Source organism: Haliaeetus leucocephalus, unplaced genomic scaffold (genome assembly GCF_000737465.1).
Source record: "Haliaeetus leucocephalus isolate CR32 unplaced genomic scaffold, Haliaeetus_leucocephalus-4.0 Scaffold184, whole genome shotgun sequence".
In the NCBI taxonomy this organism is placed as follows: domain Eukaryota; kingdom Metazoa; phylum Chordata; class Aves; order Accipitriformes; family Accipitridae; genus Haliaeetus; species Haliaeetus leucocephalus.
In genome coordinates, this window is record NW_010972620.1 from 4248099 (window position 1) to 4264696 (window position 16598).

The window sequence follows — 16598 nt, forward strand, 5'->3', positions numbered from 1 at the left end:
AAGGTGACTCATTGGTAGAACTGGGGACCATAGTAAAGAGCCAGAGTTCATATATGCAGCTTCTGAGGCAGATCCAGCAGCATGCTGAGTGTCTTTAGCTTGAAGCTGAAGTATATATATAGACTTGGACGTTAAAGCTACAAGCTGAATTGCAAAGTGTAATTTAAATAATCTCATAGGCGCATGAGTACTCCATAGCCCTTGATGAAATTTAGCAGCTTCTGAAGCATCTAGTACTGACCCCACTCCTTGACAATATTCCAGTTCATACACTGTAACCACAGGATCTAACAGTCTGAATACTGAAGTAATCCCTAACAATTTTTAGACATTAAAGTAGAATTCTCAGTTACTCCATGATTTAACTGTAAGGATCCACCAGAGGTAACTTAGAAAACCAACCTGTTGTAACTAGGCTTAGGTTTCACCTCTGGAGCTCCGGTGGAAAATGACTAGATGGCCCACGACTCAGGAAGAGTCTAAGATGATGTGGTGTAGAGGTCACAGTATCTTCTGCCTAACGGTTACATGATATTGTACCATTAGTTTGAAAATAATTTTTTAAACAAAATGGACATCAGTAGAAGAAAACGGAAGAATGAAAGATGTTTTTTTTCTGGAGGTGTACCTGAAAACCAGCTTGGAGCATTTTGCAGCATTATAATAGAGCCTTAACAATAGTTCTCTGTAATTCTCCTAAGTCACTGATAATTGAGTTTTGGTTGCTTGTGGATTTAATGCCACCATGAAATGTAATTTGTTTGCACATGGAATATTAACACTGTTTTATGCAGAAATATGAAACCAGAGAAATGCTAGTACTGATACTGCTTTTATTGTAAGCTGCATTTTAGTGCATTCTGTTTATTGCTATTCTGTTAGTTATTGTTACAGTAACAGTCATTAGACCTCCAGGGCTTGGCAACAGGCAGACAGAGAATTTGCAATCCCTGCCCCAAACACATTGCAATTTTAGTTTTCAAGGCAGTAGTTAATAAGATATTAACCAATTATAATGGAGGAGAGAACGAATGTTGTGCATAATATCGTGCTTGGAATTTGTGGCAGAGAGATGAACTGAACTCAGGTCCCCTGAAAATCTTTCTGTATTTCATATTTTCATTTTTCAAGGACTCTGTAACTGCAGGGACCTAGAATCCTGCTTATTTATTTTTCCTTAATAATCAGAATTTCTGATATTCGATATTTCTGATATTTGATCTGAATATACTTGAATGTTACAAAGAGGGATGAGATGGAATTGCTTGCAGAGTATGAGTTAAGATAGCATCCTAGACTGCTGTGAAGAGTAGTTTCTCTTACTGAATTACACACAGTATACAGAGGAGCAGTAGGTGTGGCTGAAACCAAAATGCCTGGGAGCAGCCATGTATATATTTGTCTAAGAATTCATCTAGCAGCTCCTATTTATGCTTTCTCACTGAGGTGAATAAAGAGGACTTTTTAAAGCTCGCATGAAGCAAGTAGTATTTTTGGTGCTACTGTGGGATGTTAAATAGGTAGGTTCAAATCCTTTGTTCAACTCAAGCTAAAGCCAAAGTGTGAAATTCAGTTTCCCATCTCCTATGGCACTTTCTCTTCATAAGAGTTGGCTGTTATAAGATGGATTTCTTTGTCTCCTGTGTCGACCAGAAATGCCAATGTAATACTATGAATATTTTCTTAAAGCAAAACAGGCACCTGGTTTTGATGTGTTTTGGTTTGGGTGAATAAGCATTTAACAGTAGAAAAACTGCCAAGTCACAGAAATCCTTGGCTGGTCCTTCATCCTTTTACTGATATAATTTTTTTTCCCAATAAAGTTGTACATGACCACAAGTCTATATCCAAATATTAGAGTTGTTTATCTAATTCATGAAGTACAGGGAGTATAGTATGTAAAAGACTTAACACAAGATCAATGCAGATTAGGTACTCAAAGGTAATAGTAGTTCTTAGGACATTAATTTGTTGAGAATACAGGTGGGGAATACTCTTCCTATTGGCTTTATTCAGTGTCCAGTATACTGTTGTATAGTTTGGCTGCATGTATCATGAAATGTATATGTAGTGGAGATGTGGCTATATTTTTAATGCTTGATTGTCTTTTTTCACTGCAGCTTTCTCCCACTATTTATGTCTAAATTAATACTGTAAAATCACCCTGAAGATTTGAAAGATAATACTTTTTAAAGCAAAATGAAAATTATTGATGCAACGATGGTGAAGCAACTCAGTGTTATCTGAGGACTGGAAGAGTTAATCTGAACCATACAACATTTCTGAAGTATTCATAGTTTCAAAAACAATGAGCACCTTGAAAGCTTCTTAAAGCATGTGGTTGCAGGAAAAATGTATGTTAGTGTATAAAATAGTAAAATCTGTTGTATTTATGGAATCACATCTTTTCTTCTGCTCACCTCCAGTCCCAGAAGTCAAAGCAAGATTGCATTAGTACAAATAACTCTGATAACAGCATTAACTGGGTGATGTGAGGTAACTGAGGTCTTGGTGAGGACCAAGTACACGAAAGTTACAATAAAGTAGATTCCTCCAAGGAAAGTCTTTATTACAAGCTCTCTTCTAGCCAGAGAATACCAACTATCTCCTGGGATGTCAAGGCATGTAATGACAGGAGGAGAAAGCAAAAATCTGATAGAAGGAAGCAAGACCACCAGGGTCATCTCATTTGCCGGCAGCATAGGCTGTTGCTGACATCCTTAGTAGCTATATTTTTCCAATCTATCTGTGTGGTTTTTTTTTTCTTCCAGTGTGTGGCTGTGACTTGGCACAAGGAGGCTTTTTCATTAAGAACGGGGAATATCTTTGCACCTTGGATTACCAGCGTATGTATGGTACCCGCTGCAATGGTTGTGGGGAGTTCGTGGAAGGCGAAGTAGTGACAGCTCTCGGAAAAACTTACCATCCAAGCTGCTTTGCCTGTACTGTTTGCAAGTAAGTCATCCCTTTCAACTAACATGGCATGAACCAGTACAAGGAAAACAGGGAGAAAGGTATCACCATGAGAGACAAGCCTCAAGACACATTTCTCTTTGGGAGGCGTTTGGTTGGAAAAGATCTGCTGCAAGTCTGATTTTGAGGGTCTTCAAAATACCACTCATTTATTTGGAGGGGACACCTTCTCTGTTACATATAGTTCCCTGTTCTCAGAAAGTTACTCTCACATATCGAAGAATTGAGTATCAGGCTTACATGTTGAGATAATGGACATGGGTTAAGTTGAGTTCAGATGATCAGCCGAGCTTGATGGGAGAAATGAGGTAAAGCAAAATTCTGCATGCTACAATAGAGAAGTCATTTGGGCTACAAGAACAGTTAAACAATTGAAAACATACTGGAGACTCATTTTCATATCATGTAAGAACACATGGCTTTGGGACAACTGTGATCCCCCTCTTCTTCCCAAATGTTATTTGTTGTTCCCAGTTCTACAGGGAATAAAAAGAAGTTAACTGAGGCTGGGTGGATGGACCAAAAGGTGGCATTTTTAACTTGTATTTTTGTTTAAAGTCTCACTAAGATGTTAATTCAGAATTTAGGAGACTACTGGACAAATATTCCACATGCTCTCATAGCCTGCTCATTTGAGCAGTTCTATACTTGAAAATCTCAGCTCAGCTTTACAGCCTGAACTCAACCCAAAGTCCCTGTGCATAGTGTTCTCTATTAGCTGGCTGTAGGCACTGAGACTATGCTAGAATTTAGGCTGTCTTAGCATGTACCTTATTGCTATGGGGATCATGATAATATTTTGGATACACTAGGGGAAATAAAACTTCTGTAGGTTTTTATAGAAGTGGCACATTTTTATAGTAGTAAAAACAATCTTATAAAGCAGAAGTACAGTGATATTATGGTGCCATGATGATTCTACAGAGAGCCAACTGTTATGTGTGTAGTTACTATTTACTAAGCTGGAATTAAGATGGCCATCAGGTTGTTCATTTCTGCAGTTCTGAGCTCTGCAAATAAAACAGAAGTTTTCTTAAATAAGTTTCAGTGTAATGGCCGAGGGACACATAACAAGCATCACATAGAGATGTAGGTAGATTTCATAGAGAGGCACAACTCAAAAGACAGGACCTGTTCCTTTGTAGTCTTGGAGGGAGATAGTGGAGTTCTCTAGAAATCAGAATCTGACAGCAGTTGAATTGTCTGAAACTTAATGCAGGAGGATGATATGAACAAGAAAGGCAAGAACATACGTTCTGAGATATTACCTTGTTGGAGAACCCATCATATGACGTGCCTGAGTATTAGTGTGGCAGACTTGCCAGCTGCTACCTTAATCTTTCATAGCTACCTCTGATGAGTGGCACTTTGTCCTATAGCCTGGTATGTTTTTCAACACCTTTTCTATTGGAAGTATTTTGATAATTTTTCCGTTTGGTTTTAAAAAGTGTGTGAATTTCTGCATGTTGGTAATCATATGATGTGTATGTTTCCATTTTATTTTCCCAAGGACAGTGTGAAAGTAGATGATACAGTATGAAACATGACATCAATATTCTCTACATTGACTTGCATCCATCTTTTTATGTTGAATGAACAAAAGATGAGTCATTGGAATAGATTCATGAAATGCAGTATTGCTGCTGATTTATTTATGGCCCACTTAGGAATGGCAGTGGAAAGGAAACTAGAACAATGCCTTAAACATTTTATATTGTGGAAATGAGCAGATGTTCATTTGTTTTGGAGTGAGGTGTGGTGTAGGGGGGTCTGTACTCAGCAGCTGAAGCTACTTAGTAAAGGTTTGGAGTTACTAAACCTTCTCATTTTAGTGAAAAGCTCATAAAAAAACATTGTTCATCCTCTGTTTTATACACCAAATAAGAGTTAACAGCAATGTCAACTTCTGCCTAACGCATTTTGTTGGGTTAAGCAAATCCAACGTTTTGTTGGGTTCAGCAAATAATCTCAAATTTCTGTAGTGCATTCAGCGTTTACCTTTCTCCTAGCACCATCTGTACAGGTAGCAATTACTGGTGGTTCTGTAATGTAGATACCTATTTTAAATCTCTAGGAGAATGAATGTGGATAACATCTCAATTTTTTTGCAAACTGCTACATCCACTGTAAAGTAGTCATATATTTCATTGCTGAATACAGATGAAATTAGTGTATTTATGAGTGACTAGCTCCACATTCCTTCACTAACCTCAAGGCCAATTCCGCTTCTTCGAGTTCTCTTCTGTACCATTTGCTATCCACAACATCATGCTGAGACCATCATAAATGTAGCTGTTGTGTCTAAGCGGATTTCACTGTCGTCTACTCTTTAGATAAAGTGTGTTTGATAACTTTTGAAAACCAAAATACAAGGCAAGTCTAACCTCTGCTCTGCTTGCATCCGCAGGTTTGATTTCTTCCAGTGCCTGGCTTTGCCAAGGCCACATTGCAGAAACTATTTGATCTGAGTTTCTGTAAAGTAGTGATTGCACTGGCGAAAGGCAGCAAACTCAAGGCATAGAGAACAGAGGAAAACTTCTGGCATAACCTTTGCTAAAATACATTTTTCTCTTTAACTCTCTAGGCGTCCATTTCCACCAGGCGATCGAGTTACCTTTAATGGAAGGGACTGTCTCTGTCAGATGTGTGCTCAGCCAATGTCCTCCAGTCCAAAAGAATTGTCTCCCTCAAGCAGTAAGTATGCCATCTTCTTTCTGAAGCCTCTCACTTTCCCAGGTTCATCAGCGTTTGGTTGAAACTAACTTAATGCAATCTTTTCTTTTGTTTTGTTTTAATTTTTCCTCACCTTTAGAAATGCAAACTATCTCTGAGAACCATTGTTTTTTCTTTCTTTTTTTTTTTTCCCCTTCATTAAAAGTGTCTGGTACTACAGGTGGGAAAAGACACTTACACATTTCAATATGAACAAATGACTTTTCCCCAAAGACTGGATTTTTAAAAGGCCTGATTTTCCTTTATAGGCACTGGAAAAGTATCTAATTGATGAAATCTGAGGTTTCAGAGTTGATAGATTCCATTTTTTTCATGTACAATTGCACAGGTTTAAGTATTCAAAGGAGGACAAAGTCAGAGGAAATTAATTTTCTTGTACTATTTAACACCCTAATTTAATTAAATTATCCTTTAAAAGGAGTATCACCAGGGTTATGCTTCCAGTAGACTGATACCACAATGATACTGTGATCAGAACCTCAACAAACCTTTTTTAAAAAGAGAGAGAGCAAGTTAAGGGGAAAGAGAGAGAATGAAGAAAGTTTGGGAGGGAAATTAACTTTGTTTGCTGTTGGGTTTTAATGCTTTTAAAAAATAATTTGTAAATTACTGATATTAATCTCTGCCTCTGGTAGTTAATTTTTTTAAATCTTTGGGGATTTCTGATTCTTTCTGTGACTGCTGGATTGTACTCAACACTCTAATCTGTAATGATTTACCCAGTACAGTATTATAATTCAGAATGGCTAGAGATTTCCTTGGGACGCTAGGTTGTTTTCCACCAGTGTTGGTTTCCTTCAGGAAGACTCTGTGTATTTTGTACTGGTTTGAGATCCTAGGATTATAAAGTGCAATGTGAAGGCAAAGTTGGATAACGTTTGTGCTCAGTGGGCAAGTCAAGGGAATCTCAGGTTATCTGATTTGCCTGAGAACATGTAATCAGACACGTAGCAAAATGGAAAATGAGAGCTGTTTTTTTGTTACCATGCCTTTCTGTCTGTTAAGTGATACTTTTCCGCTGTAACTGTAGATTTGGAGCTGAAAATGCACAGGCCTAATCACTTAAGGAAGAATTTAGGAACGTGAAAAAAGCCTTACAAAACTTACAATCCAACATAGAGGTGTATGAGGTACTTCAGGCACCCAGAGAATCCTTCTGAGATAAAAGAATGATGTGGAAATTGTATTTGTTTGAATTACTGATATTTAGGAGGTATAATTGGCACAGAAATGCCAGGCATAGAGGTATTGGACGGTACTGATGTTCTTTTTCTAAGCGTGTCACAGCACTGATTCCCAAACAACTGGTGTTCAGTATCGAAGTAGCTGGATCACACTACATCTGGTTCTCAAAAAGTGGCGCACTCATCCAGCAGTGTGGCAGCTTCCTGGATACGTGACTCCAGGTGCCAAAATGCCTCCTAGCAAATGGTGGGCTGAAGTAGTCTGACAGTGAACAAGTGAAAGAGCTGGAGTCACTTCTTGATAGCCATAGTCTCTGCTAGAATTGAGTCTTGGGTTTCACACTGAAGCCATAGGTAGCAAGGATTATAAAACAATCTTCCCTGATACTTGTGATAAGATTTTTTTTTTTTTTTTTTTTTTTAAATCAATATCGGATCCTGCTGGGCAAACTGCCTTACCAGTACACACAGCAAGAGAGCTCCTGCTCTTAACAGTTTACAAGTACCTGCCACTGTGCATCTTGTACTTTTATGGATAAAGACTTGTAGAAAGCTATAGAATAGAGTTTCTTGTCATTTTAGAGCAAATGTCTGTCCAAAACAGACAAATAAAAGTGAGACCAGCATGTGTTTATAAGTTGAGAAAAACTCAATTAAAAGAATACTAATGAAGCGTCCTTTGTCTTCAAAGACATGCCAGCTACTGCTTTAGCTTTGTGCAAAAGTTGACTTAGATAAGGAGAAGTCTTTCTTGCTGGCACTGAAGAGTAAATTTTCATTAGTGTAAGCTGTTCCAGATTGCTTCAATGTCTCTCCTGCTGGCTGAATCAGACACATCAATTTTTTCTAATGCTTTGCCCTTTTTTGACAGTTTTGGTTTTTTTTTAATACAAGTTCTCTTAGAAGAGAATCTCATTCATGCTGTGCATCTATTTTATATCCTATATTGCTGTCAGTTTCCCCTGATTACTTCCAAGTAGATTATTAGAGGAGGCTTTTCTTAAAACAAAGAAAGTTGGATGTGAGGAAATTCAACAGACTGAAGGTCTATCAGGTTTGATTGGCTTATGTAATGTAAAAGGAAGCCTTCTATCCACTAAAATGTCTGCATTAATGTTGACATGCCATTTTCTAATGTCTGTTACTTCACATAAATGAAAGGCTTATTGACAGCTTTTCTTGGATGATTTCAAGGAAAATCAAATGCCTCTAAATACAGGGGTTAACATCTTGAGTAACATGAACCTGAATATTGTTACACTCTTTTATAGTGCACGCTAATGAAAGCCAGAAGCAAAAATACCGAATAATTAATTTCCCTTTTTTTTGTTTAATATTATTTGGGTCCGTGGTACTTATTTCTGTTATTTATATTAATAATTTATTTCTTTCACTGCACATGTATTACCTGGAGTAGTTATAGCTATTTTCTTGAAGAACCATTTCAGTGACTCCTTTTTTATTCTAATTTGCTAAGACAGTCTTTTTCAGTATACAGATGCTATAGAGTAATTATAATTCACAATTTAGTCAGCCCTGTTCCTTAGACACTGCTAGAAGTACACAGTGTACTAGGTTTGGGATTTTCATTCATTCAGCAGGAAATCTAATACCAAATACCTGTAAATAGCTTTGCAGACAAATGAAATGGATGGTGTTCATTTTTGTTATTGTTTTATTTCATATGACAGCTTGATAAATGAGATGTGATCTGTAAAGCAAAGTGACTGGGACAGATGTAGAGCAGCACAGAAGCAGGGCACAACTAGACAACACTGACTAAAAGTGTGATGTTGATGGCTTGGGTAGTTCAGGGTTTTCAAGATTCTGCCAAAGACAGAAAGTTATTTTCTTTGGAGCCCAATAAAGGAGTAATATAAGTAGTGTATCCTGGTAATTACTATTTATGTTTTAAACAGTGTCCACGTTTTGTAGACAACATCATGATTGCCTGGTTTGTACTGTTTTAAGCTCTTTCTACTTTCTGTTGTGTTTTAGCTACACAATAGCACACCTGTGTTTGTTACGGTCCATACTGGCTTTCCTGAGATGCAGTTGTACAGGCATCTATTATTTCTGAATTTTAGGCAAGACTGCAACTTGTGCGCTTGGCTATTTGGTGATGGGTGCCCTGCTTCCCCCCGCCTCCCCTCATTTTACCTTCTATTAATTACTGTCTCCTGTATTGTATCTCTCCTCCATACGTGACAGCCTTATTTCATTGTCCCTCAGCATTTTGTATCACGTATTCTGTAGACTGTTTTCAAAGGCCACCTTTAAAAATCTGCAAATTATATGGGGTTTTTTTCCTAATTTCGTGCTGTAATTTAGAGTGAAAAAGAGTCAAAGCCAAAGTCAAACTTTTGAATTTTTGTTGTTGTTATTTTATGTTGTTTGGGGATTCATGGTTCATTGTTTCCATGTCGTCAGAGGAATGTTTATCTAGTGGTTACTTCCCATGCACCTAGGAATTGTGAGTGTAGCTTTCTGGTTTTTTTCATACATATTTTATATATCAGAGTTGGTACTTAAATTTCAAGGGGCGGTTTTCTTCCAGCAAAATGAAAAAATAACGCTGCCGTAGCTTACTAGTATGTTGTGGTTATAAGCAAATTGAAGATGGTATGGTGCTTAGATGGTGCAGTCCTAAGTACTGTACTACTGCCTGACCCTTACCTATTGATGCTAAAGTCATTAAAATTAGAAAATTTGTGTAGTTTTAACTTGTATAAGGAGAAATTCAAGAACCTAAGGTCTTCCTAAATCCTTGTTCTTCATCCATTTTAGGGTTAGGTACCTTTGGAAGAGTAGTGTGAGAAGTGTGAAGGCACAAGAGGTGTCGTGAAAGGTACAGCTGAGAGCAGAGCAGCCATAGAGAGATTCCCCGCGCTTGGGGTGGGCGTGTGAGTTGGTGCCACCAGTCTGCTCTGGTGGAACTCGAACCAGCAGTCTTCTGGCTCGGGGGTCATCTTTGAAATTCTGAAGAGACTATGTGTCTTTGACCACAGTTTAATAAATTTCCCTCTTCCTCAAACAGAGATTTTTCCCTTAGGCATTCCGCTTCACTATTTCCATGATAAAGCACTTCAGTAATAAGAGTGTTATGTTACTTCCCTACCTGAGGTTGAGACATTTCTCTGTTGGTTCATTGTCTGGGTGCTGGTTAGGAAATTTTAGTTATTTCTGATACCTTTTTGCTGAAATGTTGGATCATTTTAGTGGTGTGCATGAACTAATTAAGAAATTGCATTTCAAATGAAAAGTGGGCTTTCTAGATGGATAGCAAAAAACTCCCTATCCAAAAGAAACTGAAGCGTTGCAATTACCTATCAAGAGTTTTCGTTTGAAAAATTAATCTTCTTTTAAAATGATGGTGGAGACTCTCACAGTTTCCTCTTCTTCAGTGAAATAGATACTTGTGTCCTGTATATGCCAAGATATCCAGTGATGATACTGTTTGGAAGGAAGCACGGGGAAGATATTTCAACTCCCCTTTCTTTGTAACAGCCTCTCCAGTGAGTTAAGAGCATTACAGTACAGCCAAGACGTGGACCAGAGTTTTCAAAATGACCAGTGTTACATGTGCGTAAATAATCTTTGGTGCAGCTGTTCCCTGACCAGCCGGCATCCACATGGAGATTTCACAATACTGTTTTGCATGTTTGTCCTTGTCTGTTTTGCACATTATGTTCTGGTTCAAAGAATGTAAGTTCTCTGGGACAAATGTTTTCATGCCCATCAGTACAGAGTCTAACAGAGTTACATCCTGGTTCACAACTGGGGATCTTAGCTCTATTGTAATATAAATACTGAGCTTAATGCTTAATGAACTTGTGGGAGAAAGGTATCTTTGTTAATTATTCTATAGCCATATCTCTTCAAATAACCTGCAGCTAAGCTCCCAGTAAATATCTGAAACTTCCAGCAAGGTTTCTGGTAATGTTGAAGTAGAGCAGAGCCAACATACCTTACCTATTGAAGAAAAAGGTGGCCAGGAAAAAATGAGAATCATCTTTTTCCTCACTGCCCCGAAAGTCGGGGGGAAGCGAGATTGTTTTTGAAACAATGAAGGATGAGGATGGAGAGGCAGCAAATTTGCTTTGCAGTCCTCCTTCAAAGACTCTCTAATTCTTAATGCAGTTTTATATTTGGGACATAAATGTCCTTTCATTAGATAAAGATATAGGTGACTGTTGCCAGTATTCAGAAATAATGTGTGTGCTGATTTATAGGCATCACAAACTTCTCCATTAGAAGTTAGCTGAGTGGATAAAATGGTTGCAAAATTCCTTTTAATCTTAGTTCTTGTGAAAAGTCTGCAGCTAGATTTGTGACTGTTTAGCCACATTTGACTCAGTTTTCGTTATTTTGTTCTTTATCCTTCTTTCCTAAGCTGTCAGAAAATTCCTTCAAGTCCATAGAAAAGACTTAAAAAATGAAGGGGAAGAGTTGGCTGGCTATTTGTAAGCAAGCTATCTGCAGTGATTTTTGGCTTTAAAGGATATTAAGCAACATCCAACACAGGATTTTGAGCTAATTCTTAGGAAATATCCTACAATTTCACACTGTGTGTCAAAGCTACGTAGTGTGTATAGGTATTGTACAAATACTTGGCACAGATGTGGACAGGCCTTAGTGTAAGACACTGAGCCCAGTTTTGGCTTAATACACACAATATCCATAAACTTCAGTGAATGCAGTGGGGAACTTAGACGGGCTCAACAATTATGGTTTTGAACATGCATTTTAAAAATGTAGTTTTTAAAATCCTCTGTATAATTTTGAACCTTAAGGGTTTAATATTTTTTGTGTGCTATAACACAAAGATTTTCTTGTTTCATAATTCCTGGCTTATTTGCTAAAGATACAGAAACACTCACATATCTCTGTGGCATTAAAGCCTGCATACCTATGTTCAGGTACTGGAGATTCAGTTGAGGATTTTGGGGACTTGACAGAAGGGACTCATGTCTTTTTTAATTTACCATAGAATAAAGACATACCACAGACATCATTGTGGATTGATTTCAAACACTGTGATTTAAATCACTGATTCTAATCATGGTTTACCTGAGAACCCAGGAAACCTTGATTAGAATAATTGATTTTAATCTTGTTTTACATTTAGATTTTTAATTATAAAAGGCTAATTGATAAGCATGGGGATATTCCATATCTGTACACATTTACTTAAACTAATATAGCTCCGCATAAATTTGTCATATTCTTTAACATCTATATTTTTCCCTAATGACTGTTTTTCCTCATGATTTACGTCAAGCTCTGTTTGAATGGAAATTGAAGTTTAATTAGAATGCATAAAATAGCATTGTGGATTTTTTTTAATTTAAGAAACTACCTGAAATCTGCTAGACACATGAAGAAAGTAAATGCATTAAAATATATTTTAATTTTGGAACTGCTGGTTTGTCAAGGGTCTGTAGCTTATAAAACTATTTACTTTGGATCACCATGTTTTTAAAGATTTTTAAAATGGCAGACGTTATCATTCCTGGTTTTGTTCATAGATAGGAAAAGGAAAACAAGTTTCTTCTCTCTGTTTTCAGATCCCATTTGGATTTTTAACTTGGATTTAATTAAAATTAAAATTTAAAATTCTGATTTAAAATGAAATAATTTATTTTTAAATATCAGTATTTAATTCTCCTTACTTTAATCTAAATTTGATTGTAATAACCTTGCAGAGCAGCTACATTTATGACTTAATATATTGAGCATACAGTGGATCTAAAATTATACCCTGCCTCCCTTTATTAAGAAAAAAATAAACAAATCAACACGCATGAAATGATACAAAATTCAGAGAAATTATGCAAACCCAAGCACAGTTCCTTCCTGGCAAAAGTGTTTAGATTACACCTAAGAATATGCAGCTCTTCCTTTGATAAATCCTTCCAATGATACAGGCCCATTTTTATGATTACTCCAAGAAGATTTATTCTTTTGAAGAATGTTTGCAATTTTTGAGGCATTTTCATCATTTGAATTGCTTTATTGGATTGATTTTAGTCCTCGCTTATATTTCATAACAATGGCTAAATTACTTGAGTAGCCTCCATTTACTCAGCTATTTCTTATTTTACAAGGACGGGTATTTTCACTGCTGCTTTATAAATTGCCTTAGATCCTTCTCTGGAGGTGTATAAAGCATTGTTATAGAGTAACTTTTGGGTGATAGAGACAGAGCAGCAACTGTATTAAGAATATAGTTGTGGCAGGGAAGGAAGTTTCTGATTTACAAGTTTTCTATCAGAAAATGTTCCTTCACAAAAATTGCTGTTTTTCAGGAAGGTGTTTTCAGTCCAGTTTGCCCATTTTTTTTTGTATACTTCTGTGTTACATGTAAATTGGGCAGAAACAATTATGAATAGACTATACGAGTGTACTAAATAAGTATTGGTTCTTATTTGTCTACGTGTAACCCCATCTTGAACTTGGAAACTGAAACATGTCCAAGTCCTTAGCTTTTACCAGAGAAGTACTAATCAAAAGGTAATTCCAAAGAACGTTCTAGGGAAAGTGCAAGAAATTGCTCAGTAAATGGGTGTTGCATGAGAAGGCATCACTAGCTTGGAAAACACAACTATAGGAGGAGATCCCGAGAGATAAGAGTATCTGGGAATTGTCATGTTCAGAAAGCCTTCCAGGTAGTCACTTAAAAAGAATGTGAAAACTGAATTAGTTGTCAGCTAGACCTTAGTTTGCCATGGGTTATCAGGGCATAAAAAACTTCCTAAAAGTTGTCATATGTTTCATTCCATGTGTTGGAGGTTGTACCCTGTTGGAATTGCTTGTTTTCCAAGAGTAACAATTGAAAATTACCCAAAATAGTCTGCAGATGAAGAGACACAATGTGCTATCCATGAGCTGAGTGTTAAAACAGTGAAGCTCGTTTACTAACTGAGCAACTCACTTGGGGTACTGTGACTTGGAATTGTGAATTCGAATTCAGCTGGAACCAAGTACTGAAGTGTGGTAAAAGAAATAACAGTGTAAAGACTAGCCTCAGCTTAGACATACCTGGCTGTGGTTTATCCATCGGAGTAGTTTTACAGCTGGGATTCTGGGGCTGCTAAGCTGGGCAAAAAAAATTTAAAAAAATCTTTATCTTTCCTTTACAGGACAAGTAAAAACTCTTCTCAGTTTGTAGCATGTCTGTTTATCCTTCCTCTTCCTATTTCATTCACCCTTCGGTTTTTAGTTCAGACACCTGTATGAAAGCTTGGGTTGAAGAAGGGACTGAGGTTGATGTTATGGCACAAGGCTAACCTGGTAGTATGTTGCTTGCAGGGACAGTTTGCAGGAGTAAGAGGTTATAAGGTCAATTGGTTTGGCCTCCTTTGGGAGGGAGGAATAGAAATATGTGGAAAGAAGGGAAATACCGTTTCTTTTTCCTGTGTAGAAGACTAACACAAATGCTTACATCAATACAGAAGGGAAAAATAAAAACACCTTTGATAAAATAATGTCGTGTTAACAAACTACAGTTGGGGAAGAGCATTCATCTTTCCAAATCACTTTAAATTACATCAGATGATGAAAGAGCTATTTACAGTAACAATACATCCAAGATATATATTAACCTGTTTCTTAAAAAGGCAAGTCAATGTTAGGCACTCACAGATGGTTAACAGGGACTTGTGTTGCAGGCAGAGAATGCCAGTTGTTGCCATTGTGATTTTTTTCCACATTTAATCAACTAAAATAATTTTATTTTCTTTATTTTGAATATATCAATTTTTCCAAACTTGCCATTTATAATAAACTGTCAGAGTTGTACTCCACTTCCCATGGGAAATTTATTTCCCTCTATTGTATCCGCCCAGCCTCTTATTGTTAGATTTCAGGAGTACAAGGCTGCCCGCATGGGTTTGTTTTGCCTTTAGCAAAAGGGCAATAGTGCCTTTTGTTCTAACAAACATTTCCCATCCTTGTGTTGGCAAAGAGGAAGGGTCTGGCAGCAGATTTCTTGAGTTACATACTGAGATCTAAATCCTGGATGTAAAATTCCCAATACTGTATGTCCTTCTCTGACTTCCAGAACTCATCACTGCCCTGATGATCAAATAGTTATGCTTTAAACTTTAAAAGCATTTATCATACTGTAAACCAACTAAATGAGTTTGTATTTTCAGCTTTGACAGAAATATCTGGATGATCTGGAAAAGCCTGCGTGATATCATCAAAACTTTTAATTTTAAAACAAGGCGTTAAAAGGCATTGCCTGATCTGTGGTTAAAGGGTGACTGAAGAAAAACTCTGATCTTCCTAACTTTATGAGAAATGATAATTGTGCAACCTTCAAATTGCCACAGAAGAATTATTGCAATCTAAGTTGTTTTTCAAGGTGGCTAAGAGTTATTTATAATTAGGGATTTCTTGACCTTGACTCCAGTGATAATATTTGGCTCTTTCTTCACTTCCAAATCACTGTTCCTTGTAACTTGCTCTTTAGGTCCAGCTATGTTTGACAACGTATTTCTGTGTAAGTTCAAAGAAAACTTGTTTGTTTCTTTTAAAAATTAAAAAAATAATAACAATAAAAATCCCCCCCATTCTGCCCTGCTTTACCTGTTTCATGGCAGAAGCCTGCTGGTGTTGTCTTTATAAAACTAATGTATCTGTGTTTTAGAGGGAGGGGAGCAGCAACAAAAGGTGTGTAATAATAGCATTACTCCTGTGACTGGTAGGGGTTGTGGCAGCTTCAGACTTTATCTAGACATGTGCTACTAATGGCCATCAGGATTGAAAGGAACTTTTTGGTAACTTAATTATGCATAATTAAGTCAGACTGCTATTAACTCTGTTCACAGAGCTAACCCTGTGTGGAGCAGAGTTGGTATGCTCATGCACATGACTTTGCATAACCATATGCATTAGGACAAAAGCAGGTAGAGAAGATTTCCCTTTCATAAGTTATATGGGGTGAGCAGAGAATGCGAGATAAAGGTGTATTTGCTAGTAAATTTTCAAAGCAATCCAAATGGGAGTGGGTAAAGTCATATGCAGTGTGGTTAGGGTTAATACAGCTGTATCAGCTCTGAGCCCACCATCTGTGCTGTGATCAGGGCTCTCTGCTATTGGCTGAGAGCAGGGGAGGAAGGCAAAGGAAGAAAATCCACCGCTTAATTTAGGCAGTGACGAATGGGTTGCTGTGCAGGATGCTTCACTCCTGGATGTCTGGGATGATGCAGACACTAAAAAGGGAAACGCGTTTTCTCATCATATATTTACAAGCAAGGTGTCATGTGTGGCAGCTCACCCTGGCCTACATCTTTTAGTGAGGCTGCTTAAGGTGCTTGGGAGGGGTAGAGGTCTTAATCATATATAATATTATAGTGCCATGCTACTTTCCCTTGTCCTGTCCCCCCACTTTTCCATGCTTTTGGGCTGGCTGACTCCACATCACAGCCCTTTTGTCCAGGCATTGGCATTTGCTTCTGTATCTGGACACAACAAATATGACACCCTTCTGGGCTATTTTATTCCAGAGCTGTAGCTTAAATATGTTAGGATACATCTTCAGATTGAGCAGGCCTAGCCAGAGTATGCAAAAGACACAACAGGTATGTTTAAGCATCTCTGGCAGAGAATCGTGTAAGAAGCTTTTGCTTGGCTAAAAAATGGTGCTGTCAGCTAATGCTGTTGTTATGAGAGAGAGTGAATTCAATTTTTATACACAATGTC

The 16598-nt window shown here is 37.4% G+C and overlaps 1 protein-coding gene across 1 annotated transcript in view; it reads left to right on the forward strand.

Moving 5' to 3' along the window:
• Positions 1-2783: 2783 nt before the first annotated feature.
• Positions 2784-16598, forward strand: part of ABLIM1 (actin binding LIM protein 1) — a 94710-nt gene continuing 80895 nt past the window's right edge. The window contains 2 exon segments of the mRNA XM_010564719.1: positions 2784-2955; positions 5558-5667. Coding sequence (XP_010563021.1) covers positions 2849-2955; positions 5558-5667 — 217 coding nt within the window. The 5' untranslated portion in view covers positions 2784-2848.